The 15,675-nt window shown below is 41.4% G+C and overlaps 1 protein-coding gene and 1 pseudogene across 1 annotated transcript; one reads left to right on the top strand and one right to left on the bottom strand.

Annotated features, from left to right (window-relative positions):
- LOC133910708 (disease resistance protein RPM1-like) overlaps positions 1-10,006 on the top strand; it is a 91,017-nt pseudogene extending 81,011 nt beyond the window's left edge.
- On the bottom strand, positions 6,409-8,096 carry LOC133911199 (putrescine hydroxycinnamoyltransferase 3-like). Its single transcript, XM_062353405.1, has one exon. The coding sequence runs from the start codon at positions 7,962-7,964 to the stop codon at positions 6,576-6,578; it is 1,389 nt and encodes a 462-aa protein (XP_062209389.1). The 5' UTR covers positions 7,965-8,096; the 3' UTR covers positions 6,409-6,575.
- Positions 10,007-15,675: the final 5,669 nt, after the last annotated feature.

Here is a 15,675-nt window from a genome sequence, read left to right as displayed (position 1 = left end):
CTTAAGAAGCCAACACCATTAAGAAGCCAACCATCAGCTCAGAAAATATGATCAGGTTCCGCAGCATCCAAGCAGATGACATCATCTAAGAAGTAGGTGCCATCTAAGAGGATTTTGGAACCCAAGGATGTCTATTCACTCACTGCTGAGGAAACCAAAAAGATTGTGGACGCTGGTGTAACTAGATATTTCCATCCTCCACCACCTCCACCGAAGCCTGTTGTGCCTAAAGATACCATGAAATTTATCGAGAATATGGCCAAAGCTAAACATATGGGGGCCACTTCAAGTAAGTTGCCGAGTGACTACGAACATATTAGTAGGAAGCAGGCCAAGAGCAAATCATTTCCAATCGTTCAGAATGCTCCAAGCATTAGGGACTTTCTGGCTTCTTCTAGATTAACAGCAAAAGAACTGGCACGACTTACTGTGGGAACGGATATTGCAAAGTTGAATGTTACATGACCGTTTGAGTTGGGCAATCCTTTGGTCAAACCAAATATAGAAAGAAACCTTACAACTCAAATACGCTGATTATATCAGTGGTACTTAGAGCGGTTCGTGGAGGGTTTTCAAATGTTCCCTATAAGATACATAGATGAATATTTTCTCAACAGGGATGGCTCCTTCTAGGTGCAATTCTTGTACCTGTATGAACTGTACAAGGAAGATGTCATCGATATGGCTATAGTCAGAGCATGGACTCTATAAGTAACTTATGCATATAATTCACGTTATATGATCTTATACCTTGAAATTGCATGGCTAACTTCTCTCTTTCATAGAATGGAGTTCCGCGCATGCAGACAAGAATTAGATAATAAAGTAGGATTCATCGATTCTGGGTTTGTGAATGAGAAACTTGTAAGGGAGCGCCCAGACTTCACCGAGGACTACTTATTGACTTGTCTGCTTCACCACTAAAACAAGAAATTTGTACTCTTACCCTACAGCTTTGAGTATATGTTTATGTGATAGGGCATTATGTTTTTATGGGCAACTCGATTCTAGTACTAATTTGCTATGGTGACGTAATATTGCTGCAGTTTTCAATGGATCCGCCTTGTCATCCACCCGGACTTGAGAAAGATAAGACGACTTACCAAGACCTCGTCGACATGCTAAATAGGTAACCTCGATCATTTAATTTTCTCAACGATTGCATCTAAGTTTAATTGGTATTCATATTCACGTATAGGGCGTACACAAGATACCGCAAAAAGAGTGTTATCCACTTTCCATTCATGAAGCAGTATGATGTAAAAACTGACTTTCTGATATACATGGAATATTCATGACTTGAATTTTCTACTGAATGAAAAAGTTCAATTCATTCCATCGACGAATCATTTCCTCTTGAAGTGTATGAGACAGCCACCCGGCAACAATCTTTGCGGGTTTTATGTTCTTACTTTCATGCACGCATTCAGCGTAGACAGAGACAATGCCAGATACAATGATCTTGAGGTATGAAAATACATATCGATATCTTCTTTTCTATTTCTATACGTGTTGAAGGACTAATTCTTTCTATTCTTCAAATGCAGTGCTCCAAACTACGCACATGTGCGTTACAACCTGCAAAAACTCATGCCCTTTAAGAACAGATCGTCAGGTTCTTCCTGTAATATATTATCAACCCAAACGGTGAGTTTCATAAACCGATCGTACCGTCGATGCAGGACAAACCTTAAGATGACACCGTACCTTCTAGTAGAGAGTATGCGATAAGAAAAAAATCTATACCAGGGGGTTAGACTACTTATATATCACCAAATGACAGCATATTAATGAATGATATTAATTACTATGTATTAATGAAGGACATGAATTACAATATATTAATAATGTGTCTTTATTATTGATTTACATTAAATATGTTTTATTGTATGCATGTATTGAGAGGGAGAAAGAGATTGAGAGATCGAGAGAGAGGGAGGATAGAGACGAGAGAGATAGATATATCAAGAGGGAGAGAGATGAAGGGAGGAGATAGACAGGGAGGACAGAGAGGAGAGGGAGAAGAAGCAAAACACTGCCGGCTGAAAGTTTCAACCGACAATGATACTTTGGACATCGCTGCCAGATGAAACCACCAGTGGGCAGTGATACCATAGGCATCCCTGACGGCTAGTGGTTTCAGCCGGCAGTGATAACCCCTCTCACTGCCGATCTGTCTGGCCGATAGTGATAGTCAGGGACCATCACTGCCCGTTATCCACTACTAGCTCCAAAATTGACAGTGAAGGGGTTTTTAGAGCCGATAGTGATGTACTGTTCTATAGTAGTGAATGGTAGAGATTCATAACTTTCATAAGCAACACGGTTATTAAAAACACGTATGAGATATTGCATGCTAATTGATAGAGTATAAAAAATGACACTTAAATTCAAACCAGAGGACCTAGGCTCAACTACTAAATTGCATAAAGAGCCACATTTATTTGAGCAAGAATTATCGATTATGTTAAGGGCATCTCCAACTATACATGTCAGCTAGCTATAAGATTAGTCACATCATATTTTTGTCTATGTGAGGGGGAGTAATGATGAGAGATAGAAGTCAGAATACTAATTAGTAGATAGTCTACTCATTAAATACAACTGTATTGCAGTTCTTCTATTGCACATGGTCCTATATTAATTTTATAAAGAAATTTATAACACACACATATATATATATAGACACACACACAAACTTATTGATTGCAGCTATCTATATTAATAGACATCATGCTCTAATTGAGTGTCAATTCACAGAACTAGGCTATTAGATCATTAACCGTAGTTCCTTGAATTCCAAAAATAATTCTCTTTATTGGATGTGCCTGGGGTCTCTAAGATGAACTAAACTTTTCTCCCTCTTTTTTAGAGGAAGGGATTTATTACTCAACGACAATACTATGTAACATCCTTAGTTTTAGCATTTAGATTATAACAAAATTCACTACTTTAAAAAATATAATTAATTAAACAATCTTAAAGTCAAGGAAATATATATTTGGATATATGTGTATGCATGTATGTGTATATTCAAATATATTATTTTGGCCAAGTATTCCAAAGGGTGCCAAATTAATTTCTAAATTAATCCCGGCAATAAATTGATCATATGCATTTTTGGTTTAATTTACAAATTAATCCCTACAATAAATTGATCATATGTATTTTTTTATTTATTTGTTTTATGGTTCCTTAAGTGGAGATTTGAATTTGAATCTCTCTCAAATTTAAATCCAAATCCTTAGATTCAATTTAGCTAAAATCGAAATAAATTCAAATCCTTTGAATTCAAACCTCTCCCAAAAAATCCGGACTTCATATTCTAATCCAAAAAAAAAAAATTTGAATTAACCCCAAACCAAATCCTTTTCTTTTTCCTCTTCACGGGCCGCCTTCTTTTCTTTTCCTTGTGCAGCCTAGACTGAAGCATCCCAGCCGTGCATGGCCCAGCCCTTCCTCCCCCTGCGCATTTTGGGCCACCGCCACACCGTCTCGGCCCAGTGGCGTGCGCAGCAAGCTGGGCTGGCACCGCTCTCTCCTCTCACCACCATGCGGACTGGCTAACCAGAACTATCCCCGAGCTCCAACTCGCCCATGCTCCGTCCTGAGTCACGCCGCCATTTTCCAGCTCATTCAAGGTGCCGGTGACTTCCTTGTCCCTCACCGCTCTCTCTACTCTCCCAAACGTGTGACCCAAAGCTTGGCCTAACAAGACGCGACTTCATGGCACGCCGCACATGGATGGTCGGCGACCACGTTGCCACGCGCCGCGGAAATTACGATGGGCACCGCCCTACCACCGCATTGTTCAACTAAGAGGCCGAGGCGCTCCATCTCACCTCTCCCCCCCCCCCCCCCCCCCGCTATAAATTGAAGTCCTAGGCATCATCTTCTCCCTTTCCCCTTTTGCCACCGCCGTGATTCCTCATCGTCGCCGCCCAAATTGGCTGCCACCACTGCTAGCCATCCCTCACGACGCCGGCAATCGAGGAGCGAGGAGCCACGGGTCATCTCTTGCACAATCCGAGCTTCTCTTCGCCTTCAAGTGCGTATTCTACAACAAGCCATGGGAGAACCGGAGCTCAGAGTAAAGGTCGCGCCACCTCTGAGACGGGATCTCCGCCGCCAGCCACCTGCCGACCCCTCTTTGCATGCCAGTAAGCCCCGGCCGCTTCTCCATTTCCTCCCATGTGCACTTCGTGTTAGTCAGTTCTGCTTGTGTGCGTGTTGCTTCGGACCTATCCAGAAGGTTATCGTGGCGACGAGGAGCTCACCACCGATGCCTAATATCCTTCTGTGTGAGGCAACCTTCATACCAAGGAGCCCTAGGAGCTTTAGGCTCCCTTCTCTTGCAGGAAGACCAGCAAATCCATGGTAGGTGCTGCCCATTCTTCTACTGCTGTCCCTATCTCCGGTGCTAATTTGGGCCCTCTCTGGTGGCCGGCTGCCATCGTTGACCGCCAAAATGGGTTTACGGACCCTCGTAGTCACCTGGCTGTAGGGTCTCATAGAGCTCGACCTCTTCTTTCCCCATTCTGGTGAGCTCTCTAGCGAGGCGCTGCTGTGAACCGCACACCAACCTTTGTTGCTGCTCTGCCCCATCTCGGTCACATCTGCGTGGCCCAGTAGAGAAGGCCATGGCTCGGCCTATTAGATGGGTTGGCCTGTTGGCACATCCCACCCAAGGCTGCAAGCCAGCCTTTGCCTGAGCCCACGATAGCCATGGGCTAGCTAGTGTAATCCAGCCTAGGCCTAAACCTAGGCCCAAGCCTAGATACAGCTGGCCCAATCCAAGCCCTAGCCTAACACTGTTTTGTAGGACCTACCGGTACTGTTAAGTGGGACCACTTATGGGCTCTACCTATGAATAGTAATATTTTTTAATTTCTTAATTTAATTTTAGATTAAATCTTTCGGGAGTTGTAACTTCCCCTTTTTGACTCTGATAATGGCGATTCTTTTGCCTAAATTCATTTAAATTTGAGATCTATCTTTCTATCATAGTGTGATATCCATTAGACTCTTCTAATTTTCCATTTTGTATTATTTGATTCTTCTATAGCATAGGCCATCGTTAATTGTAATCGCGCTTTGCAAAACCGGAGAATTCTAACTTTGACCAAGGGCTAGAAGAAGACTTTAGAGAAGGAAAGTTCATAACTTCGACCAAGGGCTAGAAGAAGACTTCGGAGAAGAAAAGTCTTATATCCTTGATCATTTTAAACCCATGTTTTGATAATCTAATTGATTAACATAAAACTTAACTTATTATCGCATGTGTTATGTATTGTGCTATTTCAATTACTAGCAATAGTTAAATCCTATCAAACAATTGTCATACCTTAAACATCATTATCATAAATCCATATCACTGGATTACCTGTCGTTATCTATATTAATGTTGGATGATGTCTTGATATCTAGCATGCTTAGTAAGGAATACATCTCTTCGTAGATGTTACTTCACTGAATATCAATTCAACTCATATGTCATAAATCTTTGGTGATTGTGGAATCCTTGATAATCATATGAGATATGATGAGTGATGTGTAAAATGGATGAAAATTGATTTGACGAGGGTAAGTAGAGTAGTCCTACGATGAGGATGCTCTTGGAGGCTTAAGTTACATGTGTGGTATTCATTGTCAACTTGAAGATACTTACTCCAGCCATATAAGTACCAAATCATTGTCCTTTCAAGCTAAGCCACCCTAGTACAATAATGTGTCCTGTAATGAGCAGAACTTAATATTACTATCTCCCGACCAAGCTATACATTTCACTAGGAAGTCAGGGAGCAATGAGAACCCAAGTTTGGAACAGACAGTCCTTGCAACCTGACGCTATCATCACCGTCCGAATATTAGTGTCCATGGCAAGAGATAGCGCCTCACAACAAGCAACCAAGCAACTGCCATCATAGACGCCGGGCCTGTCAATCCAGTGAGCACTTGCATCCACTGACGCACCTCAAAAACATCCATTGAAATCCCAGCATACTGATCAAACCGCACATGTCCTTCCACGAAATAGCGATGGCCGATTTTTGGAAAAATTTCAATCCGAAATCATTTAAATGATATTCAAAATCAAAATGAAGAAACAGGATAAATAAATGATATATCCCCACTATTTAGAAAATGCGTGCAAGCCTAGTGCCGAGCAGTTTGTTCCGCGAATCTGAGGTCTTGGGTTCGATTTGATACCTGCTGTTTGAACCATGTTTTATCATCCAGTCTGAAGTGTGGGTCCCACATAATGAGCCACGAGATTTTGAGGGAAGAAGGAATGCAGGCATGAGAATCAAACCTGGGTCTTTGGTGAAGGGATAGATGAGACAACATTATGTAAAGTTTAAAATATATAAAAAAATTCAAATAAATTCGAAATATTTCAGCCGGTACATGCTACTAGAGCATCCGATAGACCCGAAAAGCACCGAAAACGTGAACCCTAGTGCAACCCAACAAACTACAAAGCATGTCGCCATGCACGTGTTGTTGCAACATTCCTTCTCTGCATGCTGAACGTCTCCAGTTGGCAGCGAATTATGCAGTCTTGATTGGACTAGCTAGGCGATATTGTAACATGTCTTCTTGAACTCCTCGAGGTGGCCCTCGAAGAGGGAAACGTAGGCCTCGATGCTACCGTCGCCGAGGAAGGAGGGCACGAGGAATAGGGTGCCCTCCATGGGCAGGTACGACGGCATGAAGTAGAACGGGGACCCGCCGCCGAAGTCCAGGTCATAGAAGTTGATCCCCAGCCAGCTGTCCATCTCCAGGTCCGGGCACAGCACCACCTGCGACTCGTCGGCGGTGGGCGCCAGCCCCTCGGCTTCCACGGCGCCCGAGGACGCGAAGTCGATGAAGGAACGGAAGTAGGCGTCATCCACGCGCGCCACGGCGCGGTGGATCAGGTCGGCGGCGTGCTGGACGGTGCGGGAGACGAGTTCACCGGCGTCGGATCGCGGGAACGCCCAGAGGACCATGTTGCCGAAGTAGTCGCGAGGCACGGGGGGGCGCATGCGCGTCCGCCCGTTCACGGAGATGCGGAGCTTGGTAGTCTCGCCGGCGCCCAGCCCACGCGCCGCTGTGACCGTGCGCCAGAGGTGGCCCACCACACTTTCAAAGGTGCTGTACCCACGCCGCTGCTGCAGCGGGAGGCCCGACGACGCGCGTGCCTTGAGACGCGTCACAAACTCCTTGCTGAAGTGCACCTTGTGGACCTTGATCTTGTCGTGCGCCACGCCGCCGAGCTCCTCGTCGCCCTCGTCCTCGCCGCGCTTCTTGGCGGGCAGGTAGTACTCCGTCCCGCGGTGCGGGAACTCGACGAGCGGCTTGTCCCGCGGTGGGAACCGAGTGGCGCGGTCGCAGACGGGGAGCGGCCCCATGGTGGGTAGCTGCCGCGATGCTAGACCCCACGCCACGAGGAAGTTGCTCGTGGCCTGCCCGTCGGCGACGTGGTGGTGCGACGTGAACCCGACCACTAGCGATCCGCACGAGAACCGCGTCAGCTGCACCTGCACCAGCTCCTCCACGAGGCCGTCGATGCTCGGGTGCAGCCGCAGCAGCTCCGGCGCCGGCTTGAACGGCATGGACCCGTCCAGCGGCACGTCCACGTTGGCCTCCACGAACCGCGCGCCCCTGTCGTTGAGCAGCACGGCCGGCCTCCCGTCTGGCCCGTCGCCGAGCTGCCCCGCACACTCCCTGTACACGGCAAGCGCCCTGGCCAGCCCCTGCTCCAGCGCGGCGTTGGGCGGGTTGGGCGGCCGGAACGCATAGATGACGGCAATGTGCGTGTCGTAGGTGACCCTGTCGAACACGTTGAGCGGCACACTCTTGGCGGTGCTCGGCGCAATGCCGACGTCGTACACCGGTTTCACGATCTTGGAGCTCTCGATCTTAACCTTCATGCTGTCGTTACACCAGCGTGCCTCTCCTCGTCGTTGAGCTATGTGCATGCACGCACAAGAACTAGCTACAGCAGCTAGCTACGTGCTCTCTGTGAGCTAGCTGAGGAGAGAGACTAAAGAGAGAGGAAGTTGTAAAGTTGTACGTGATTTGTCTGTTGGTTTGAGCTCTTGCGCTTTGGGTTTGCAGCTCGGGTTTTTGTTGGCTAAATGGTGGAACAAACATAGCATATTTATAGTTGTACAACATCGATGCGGTGACTGTCTTGGTCGTCATGGATGTGTGAAAGAGAAAAGTTGACACAGGACCGTATCAAGCAGCCGGGAAAATGAGTTGGTAGGCTGGAACTGATCCCGGTTTAGTCTGAATCGGAGCTACATATATTGGGTTTGATTAAATAGTAAGACACCGTGTCTTCTTGCTAATCGTCTATGGCAAGTTCAAATGGGTTATTGTGAACTTTTCTTAATTTAAGCATCTGTGTCCTTGAGACTAAAGGATCCTTAATTATGATAATCAAATACTCATTCCATCTCAAAATATAGAGCGTATTAGGATATGAAAAAGTCAAACTTTATAAATTTTGACTAACAATTAGTCAAATTACGTATGTTTTAATGTATAAAAGTTATATAAATAGATCCATATTTCATAGATCTTTTAATATGATATTGATTTTGTAGCAATTGATAATATATTATAAAATAAATTAATAGTCAAAATATACTTTCAAAGATTTTTTTTAAATTTTAATACATCCTATATTTTAAGACGGAGGGAGTATATATATTCTTTCATGAAAAATTTATGTCAGAGTTCAGCAATCATAGGTTATTCAGGACTAACTATTAGTGCAAATCACAACGCTATTATAGAGTTGTGTTTGAATGGTAAAGCTTCAGGTTTAAGAATTTTTGGAGCTAAGTATCTCTAGCTCTAAAAATTCGTAGAGTTAGAGATGTAATACATCGAGAGTGTTTGGGTGAGTATCTGGTTTATATTTTTAACTAAAAATAGAGGTTTAACCTACTTTTTTGGCTTACAAACTCCGTTTCTAAGGTGGAGCTGAGATCTGAAGCTCTGTCAAATAGAGTCTAACAAATGATAGAATTATCTGCTGGCCGGAAATTGGAACCTTGTTAGTAGATTTTGATTATCTAATAATTGGCAACTATATGTCTAGAGTCCAGAGAAAAGAGAATTAAGAAGAGTTGTCTCCAAGTCCAAGGTAATTAAAAGGTAAGCGAATCTCATCCTTGTTATTTTAATTTAATAAGCAACCCCGACGACCAGCAGATTGGCTGTACGCGCGCAGAGATTGGTTCGTTTGTTTAACCAAAGGTGACTCGGACCATTTCCACGTGTAACAATTCAAGACTGCAAAGAAAAATTCAAATTTGAATTTGCTATGGTTATCTATAGGGCAAAACCACTTTATCTGCCAGCAATAACTCAATGGCTGCGAGATTTAGACTAATTTGGCTCTCTGCTCTTTTTCCTTTTCCTTTTTCTTTGGTTCTCTCATCTATACTTCAAACTTTTTTCTCTTTAATATATGATAATCAGTGAGGTCTTGCCCCTCCTGTTCCTTAAAAAAAATTGACTAGTCTGATCTGAAGAAGGATCCTATTAGCTCCTTCTCTCACATGTTAAATCTAGTTGATCTGTGGCTCTTCAAGGCATATTGTGGGGAACAGCTAACTTTTTGTGCAGGATGGTTCCCCAAGCTCAATTCTCTGTCTAACATGGAACATCTGAATCGGATTGAGATAGAGGATGGAACAATGATGAGTCTACATATTTTGGAACTTGCTGGTTTAAGGAATCTAAAGGCTGTACCTGAGGGTGTCAAGTACGTTAGAACACTCCACCAGATGTTTCTGACACATATGTCAAATGAGTTCATAGAAAGACTGCAAGGAAGTGACAATCGCATTGTTCAACACATACCTAACATTCATAGTTTTGACTCCTCTGATTCTCAAGCAGGTAATTTCCATTTTATTAGTGTGCTGATTACTTGATGAAACAACTAATATACTAGTCAATACTTTTGCTTTTTGCCCTTTCATTTTTTGGCCTAGGACTGTAAAGTTTTATCCTGCTATATTAATACAAAGTTGGCAGAGCTCCTGCCAATTTTTCGTTCAAAAAATATATACCTGCAAGTCAGGCATCTGCAAATATCATCATTATATCCACTAGCTAAGACATCTCCTGTCTTTCATCATCTTGGCCTCTTGGGATATGTTTACCTAAATAATATTCCTACTGTTCTTACTTTATGCACAATTCTTCAGATGAAGTACTGATCTTGTCCAGTCAAGCCACAAGATATATGCTATCACAGAGCTGCAACAATCAGACTATAACGACGAATTTGACCAGTTGAGCTAATTAGGTTCAAGCGTTGAAGTCAAATTACATTTTTTTTAATTGTGAGAACATGCAGATAGAAAGGCCCAGTTGGTAGGTAAGTACAAATAGTAATTGGAAATGCTTGGAATTTATCTCCGGTCTAACGTTTGTGTTTCTTCAGTGTTCGTCCCGTTGAAAACTGAAAGTTCATAGTAAGCAGTACGGGCCGTTGATTTTTATAAAAGAACATGCTGTGCCATTGCAGAGAATGTCTGGGTTTCATGGCTCTTGAACTGATCGACGGTCACCTACTCATCAGTCTGCAGAACGACAACCTTCGAAATTCTGAACTTTTGTTTTGCTTTTACTTTGCCTAATTTTTTGTATGTTTCTAGGAAAAAGAACAGTACAGATTCATAGCTTTCAACCTTTCACAAAGAAAAGGTTATTAAACACATGTAGGAAAAATTACACGTTAATTAATAAAGTAAAAAAATTGGCACCCAAAGCTCCTAAAATTGCATAAAGAGAAACATTGCTTTGAGCAAGAATTGTCCTGTTTGTGGAGTACTGCTAATTCGCAGAACTAGGTTATTGGGTTATCAACCATATTCCTTCAATTTCAGAAATAGCTCGCGCATTGGATTGCATAACTATTTTCTGTTCTAGGAAATTCTGACCTTTTGCTTTTGGGTATTTTCTACATTGCCTTTCTTTTTGTTTGTTTATAGAATAGGAATGGTAGATTCGTAACTTTCATAAGCAAAAGGGTTATTAAAAACATGTATAAGAAATTACATGTTAACTGACAGAGTAAAAAATTGGCACTTAAATTCAAACCGTTGACCTAGGCACTTAAAAAATTGCATTAAAAGGCCACATCTATTTGAGCTAGAATTATCAATCCTGCTAAGGGCATCATCAGCAATACATGACAGCTAGCTATAAGACTGACCACATCAGATTTTTGTCTATATGGAGAGAGTAATGAGGAGAGATAAATGTCTATATTAGTAAATAGTCTACTGATTAAATACAATTGTATTGCAGTTGATCTATTGCATGTGGGCCTATATTAGTTTTGTAAACTGTTTTATAATTAGGTTATTAGAGATGTTATGTATAGTGTTATCTGTTGATGACATGTGTGTTTGTGTGTGTATATATAGATAGATAGGTTGCAGCTATCCACAGAGCTAGGCTATTAGATCATTAGTGGTGTTTTCTTAAGTTTTAAAAATAATTCTCTTTATTGGATTGCATAAGGAAGGGCTTTATTATTCAACGACAATGCTACATGGTACAACAGAAATATTAGGGAGACTTAAAAACCACACACTGTGGCTAACATTAAGAGCAAGTGCCGCTTTAAGCTAGATCATAAGCTCCTACATTGTTTTCCATTCCTTCATGGGAAAAGCCTGCCTGACTAAGAGACTTCAACTTCTCTCGGATCTCCTTTAGAATCATGCTGTAATCACATCTGGCGTTTGCCTCAAGGTTGTGCCAGTTTGGAACAGACAGTCCTTGCAACCTGACGCTATCATCACCATCCGAATATTATGGTGTGTTTGGTTTAAGGGATGAGGTAGGATGGGAGGAGGTGATTTTTATTTTTTGGTGTTTGATTCGAGATTAATAGGGATGCTTAGGAAATTTTCTCTCAATATGTTGGACGAAATTATCCCTCCAAAATGGTGGGATGAAGCCATTCACCTTTTCTAATCATGCTCATTAGTAAAATGGTAAGTGATATTAGTACGTTGTATTACTAATTAATATTTACTATGAGATTAGAGTTTGTAGGTGTTAATATGCTGATTAGTGGCAATTAATGATCTAATTAGAGTATGATTAGGGTTAATTAGCATATTTTATTGTTAATTAGTAATGACTATGGCAAGAGTAACATTAATACGCGTTAGTGCATGTTGATTAGTGTATTATTAATGATTATTATTTAAAATTAAAAGATATAATTAGTTGATGATTCTCACCCCATCCGTCCTCGTTAAGTTGGTCGAGGAGCGTGATCACATGTACGAGGCTGGTCGTAGAGTTGATTGAGAAATTGTTCGAGGAGTTTGACGAGCATGGCGTTGGATTGGTCTACTCTAACTCTTCTTTCACTTCACTGCGCGTTAAATGGTAACAATCTCTGGTCTCCTACTTGCATGATTTCCTGGATGAATGCGGTAGAAAGATTTTATTTTAGGCTAGCGTAGCCAACCCATTCCCCAATTATGGTATTAGAGCCTACATGCGTAGTTTTTTATCTGAATTGGTCACATATATGTGATATATGGTAGTAATAAATTGGATCTATTATTGTTCTTGTGATTGGTTCATATGATGAATCGGTCGATACTCGATTTGGTAAAATAGGGTCTGATGAGATGTGAGTCGATGAAACCATATGGCCAAAAGATTAGCTCGATCACGTGTGCAACTTTCCCTTACCGTCTGGAATCACTATTGAGGCTAACAGCGTGCGCTGCAGCATGGTTGGATGAGCAACAAATCATAGTTGTATGTGTTATCGTCATTTCTGGAAAACCACACGCGACGATCAATATGATTGATCTAGTAGAAATTGAGGCATTGTGAATGACTCAGAATCGGCTTCATATAATCAAACCGATGAGATTTTTATAGCGATTTATAGATATAATCTATGTATTTCTAAGAGATTTTCAAGACGCTGCCCTGAAACCCGCGAAGGGTGGGGGGCTTCCCCCTCGACCCCCCGTCCGCTAACCGGCTAGTGGGACCGATATGCTGTTCGGGCCTTGGGCTTTTAAGGATAACATGATTACATCATCCCGTTAGAATTCAATTATGCACTTAACTTATTTTTGCAAGGAATGGTGTGAACAGTATGGCCTTTATTTGTATATGACGCATGCATGTAATTTTCATAGCCTGTGTGTCATGGTTAATTGCAGTCAAAGGCTGTCATGTTATTGTATAACGGTCTGCGTACCAACCTATGATGCTTCCTTTTCTCATGTAATATGACTAGTGCTATTAGGTGTAATAAACTAGTATATGAACATAGAGAATTGAAGCGTGATAACCCGGAGGACAGGAACCATAGCGATGGAGATCACCATGTGAATGGGTCATACTATGTCATAGTAAATATGATTATCTGTGATGTTTATCTATGTCTCTGTCATGCTATTTTATTCATGCTTTCCATGATATGGATATATTTACATGATAGAATAGTTTTTCTCAGAAAAATTAAGAGTAATAGATACTCTTCCAATAGCTGCACCTACATAGGTTTTATCATTGTTTGATAGGTCTGTCAAAGCAGGGTGTCATCATTTATCTTAACCGGTTAGGATGGATGTCAGACATCTACACTCATAGTGTTAGTTTACTTAGGGTGTGTTTGGTTTAGGAGATTGAGTGGGATGGGAGGGGGCAATATCTGTTTTTGTGGTGTTTGGTTCGGGGTTAACAAGGATGGGGCTATCCCTCTTAGAGAATATTCTCTCAATATGTTGGATGAAGCCATCCCTCCAAAACAGTGGGACGAAGTCATCCACTTTTGTTAATCATGCTTATTTGTAAAATAATAAGTGATATTAGTACATTGTATTACTAATTAATATATATTACTATGATATTAGTGTTTGTAAGTGTTAATGTGCTAATTAGTGGCAATTAATGAGCTAATTAGAGTATGATTAGGGCTAATTAACATATTTTATTGTTAATTAGTAATGACTATGGCAAGAGTAACATTAATACGTGTTAGTGCATGTTGATTAGTGTATTATTAATGATTATTTTTTGAAATTAAAAGATATAATTAGTTGATGATTCTCACCCCATCCGTCTTCGTCTCTCCAACCAAACAAAAAATAGGCTCATCCCATCCATCAACTAAACATAAAAGAGGATCATCTCATCCCTAAAAATAGGAGTGATCATATCTCATTCCACTTTGTCTCCCAACCAAACACGCCCTTAACAAGCTATCAAAATGGTTTTAGCATGGGGCATGGTGTTGGACCTCGGGGCATTCGATGCCACCCAAAAATAAGAGTCACATAGATATGTGATTAGCAATATGTTGTTTACCTATGTCACCTAAGTATCTAGTAGTGATGTCAAAGCTCATTAGAATTTAGTCGAATATGGATCTTGTCCCACTATATGTCGTTAGAGGGAAACGATTTCAAAACATATAGTGGGAGTATCTTTTGTTAAATTGTTTAATGAAAGGTTTACATAAACATAGTGCTGAACTTTGCATATTTATTTCTGTTGTAGATCATGGTACAATTCCATTTTTAATTTGTGTTCGATTCTTGAAAAAAAAACTATTAGGAACAATCTTTATTGATTGGTATAGAAATCTGAGAATTATTCTTAAACAAGAGAAAAATCAGTATGTTTTAGAGGTTCCCTATCCTGATGAACCAGCTGATAATGTATCTGCCACTGACCGGAGGGCTTACGAGAAGCACACCAACGATTCACTCAATGTTAGCTGTCTCATGCTTACCACTATATCCTCTGAGCTTTAGAAACAATATGGGAACGCGGATGCTCACGATATAATTATGGGACTCCGATGCATATTTGAGAACCAAACTAGAGTCGAGAGGATCAACACCTCTAAGTCCTTGTTTGCATACAGATTGACAGAAGACAATCCAATCAGTCCTCATGTGATCAAGATGATTGGTTACATTGAGAGCCTATAAAAACTTTGTTTCCCCCTTAGCCCTGAGTTGGCTACGAATGTAATTATTTAGTCGCTCCTTACGAGCTTCGAGCCGTTCATTTTGAATTTTCATATGAATAGCATGGAGAAGAGCATAGCTGAATTGCATAGGATGCTTAAGATTGTTGAGGAAAGCATTAAAAAAAGTTCTAGTCATGTGATGATGATTTAGATGCCTAACAAGAAGAGAGCGCAAGGCAAAGGCTAAAGTGTCAGATGAGATCTCGAGCTCAAAGCCCAGACCTATTGGAAAGTTCAAGGTTGGCCTTGCTGCTTCTGATGCTTGCCATCACTGCTATAAGCATAACCATTGGTAGAGGAACTACAAGCTATAATTGGAAGGACACAAGAAAAAGAAGGAAAGTAAGAATTCCACTTCGGATATAAATGTTATTGAAATTAATCTTACTACTCATCCTAATGATTCATGGGTATTTGATACCGGATTGATGATTCATACTTGTAAATCATTGCAGGCTCTGAAAAAGACTAGGAAGTGTGCGAGAGACGAGATGGACACTCGTGTCAGCAATGGTGCAAAAGTTGCTACGTTGGCCATCGGTGTTTATTCCTTATTTCTACCCTCATGATTAGTTTTGAAATTAAATAATTGTTATTATTACATTCCTGTCTTAGGCAAAAACATTTAAGCAGGCGCT

The sequence above is a fragment of the Phragmites australis genome, chromosome 3, assembly GCF_958298935.1.
Source record: "Phragmites australis chromosome 3, lpPhrAust1.1, whole genome shotgun sequence".
NCBI lineage: Eukaryota > Viridiplantae > Streptophyta > Magnoliopsida > Poales > Poaceae > Phragmites > Phragmites australis.
This window is presented reverse-complemented; position numbering and strand designations above follow the sequence as displayed.

Excerpts from the sequence above, each read along its gene's own strand:
- LOC133911199 (XM_062353405.1), bottom strand. The coding sequence starts at position 7,964 with ATGCACATAGCTCAACGACGAGGAGAGGCACGCTGGTGTAACGACAGC.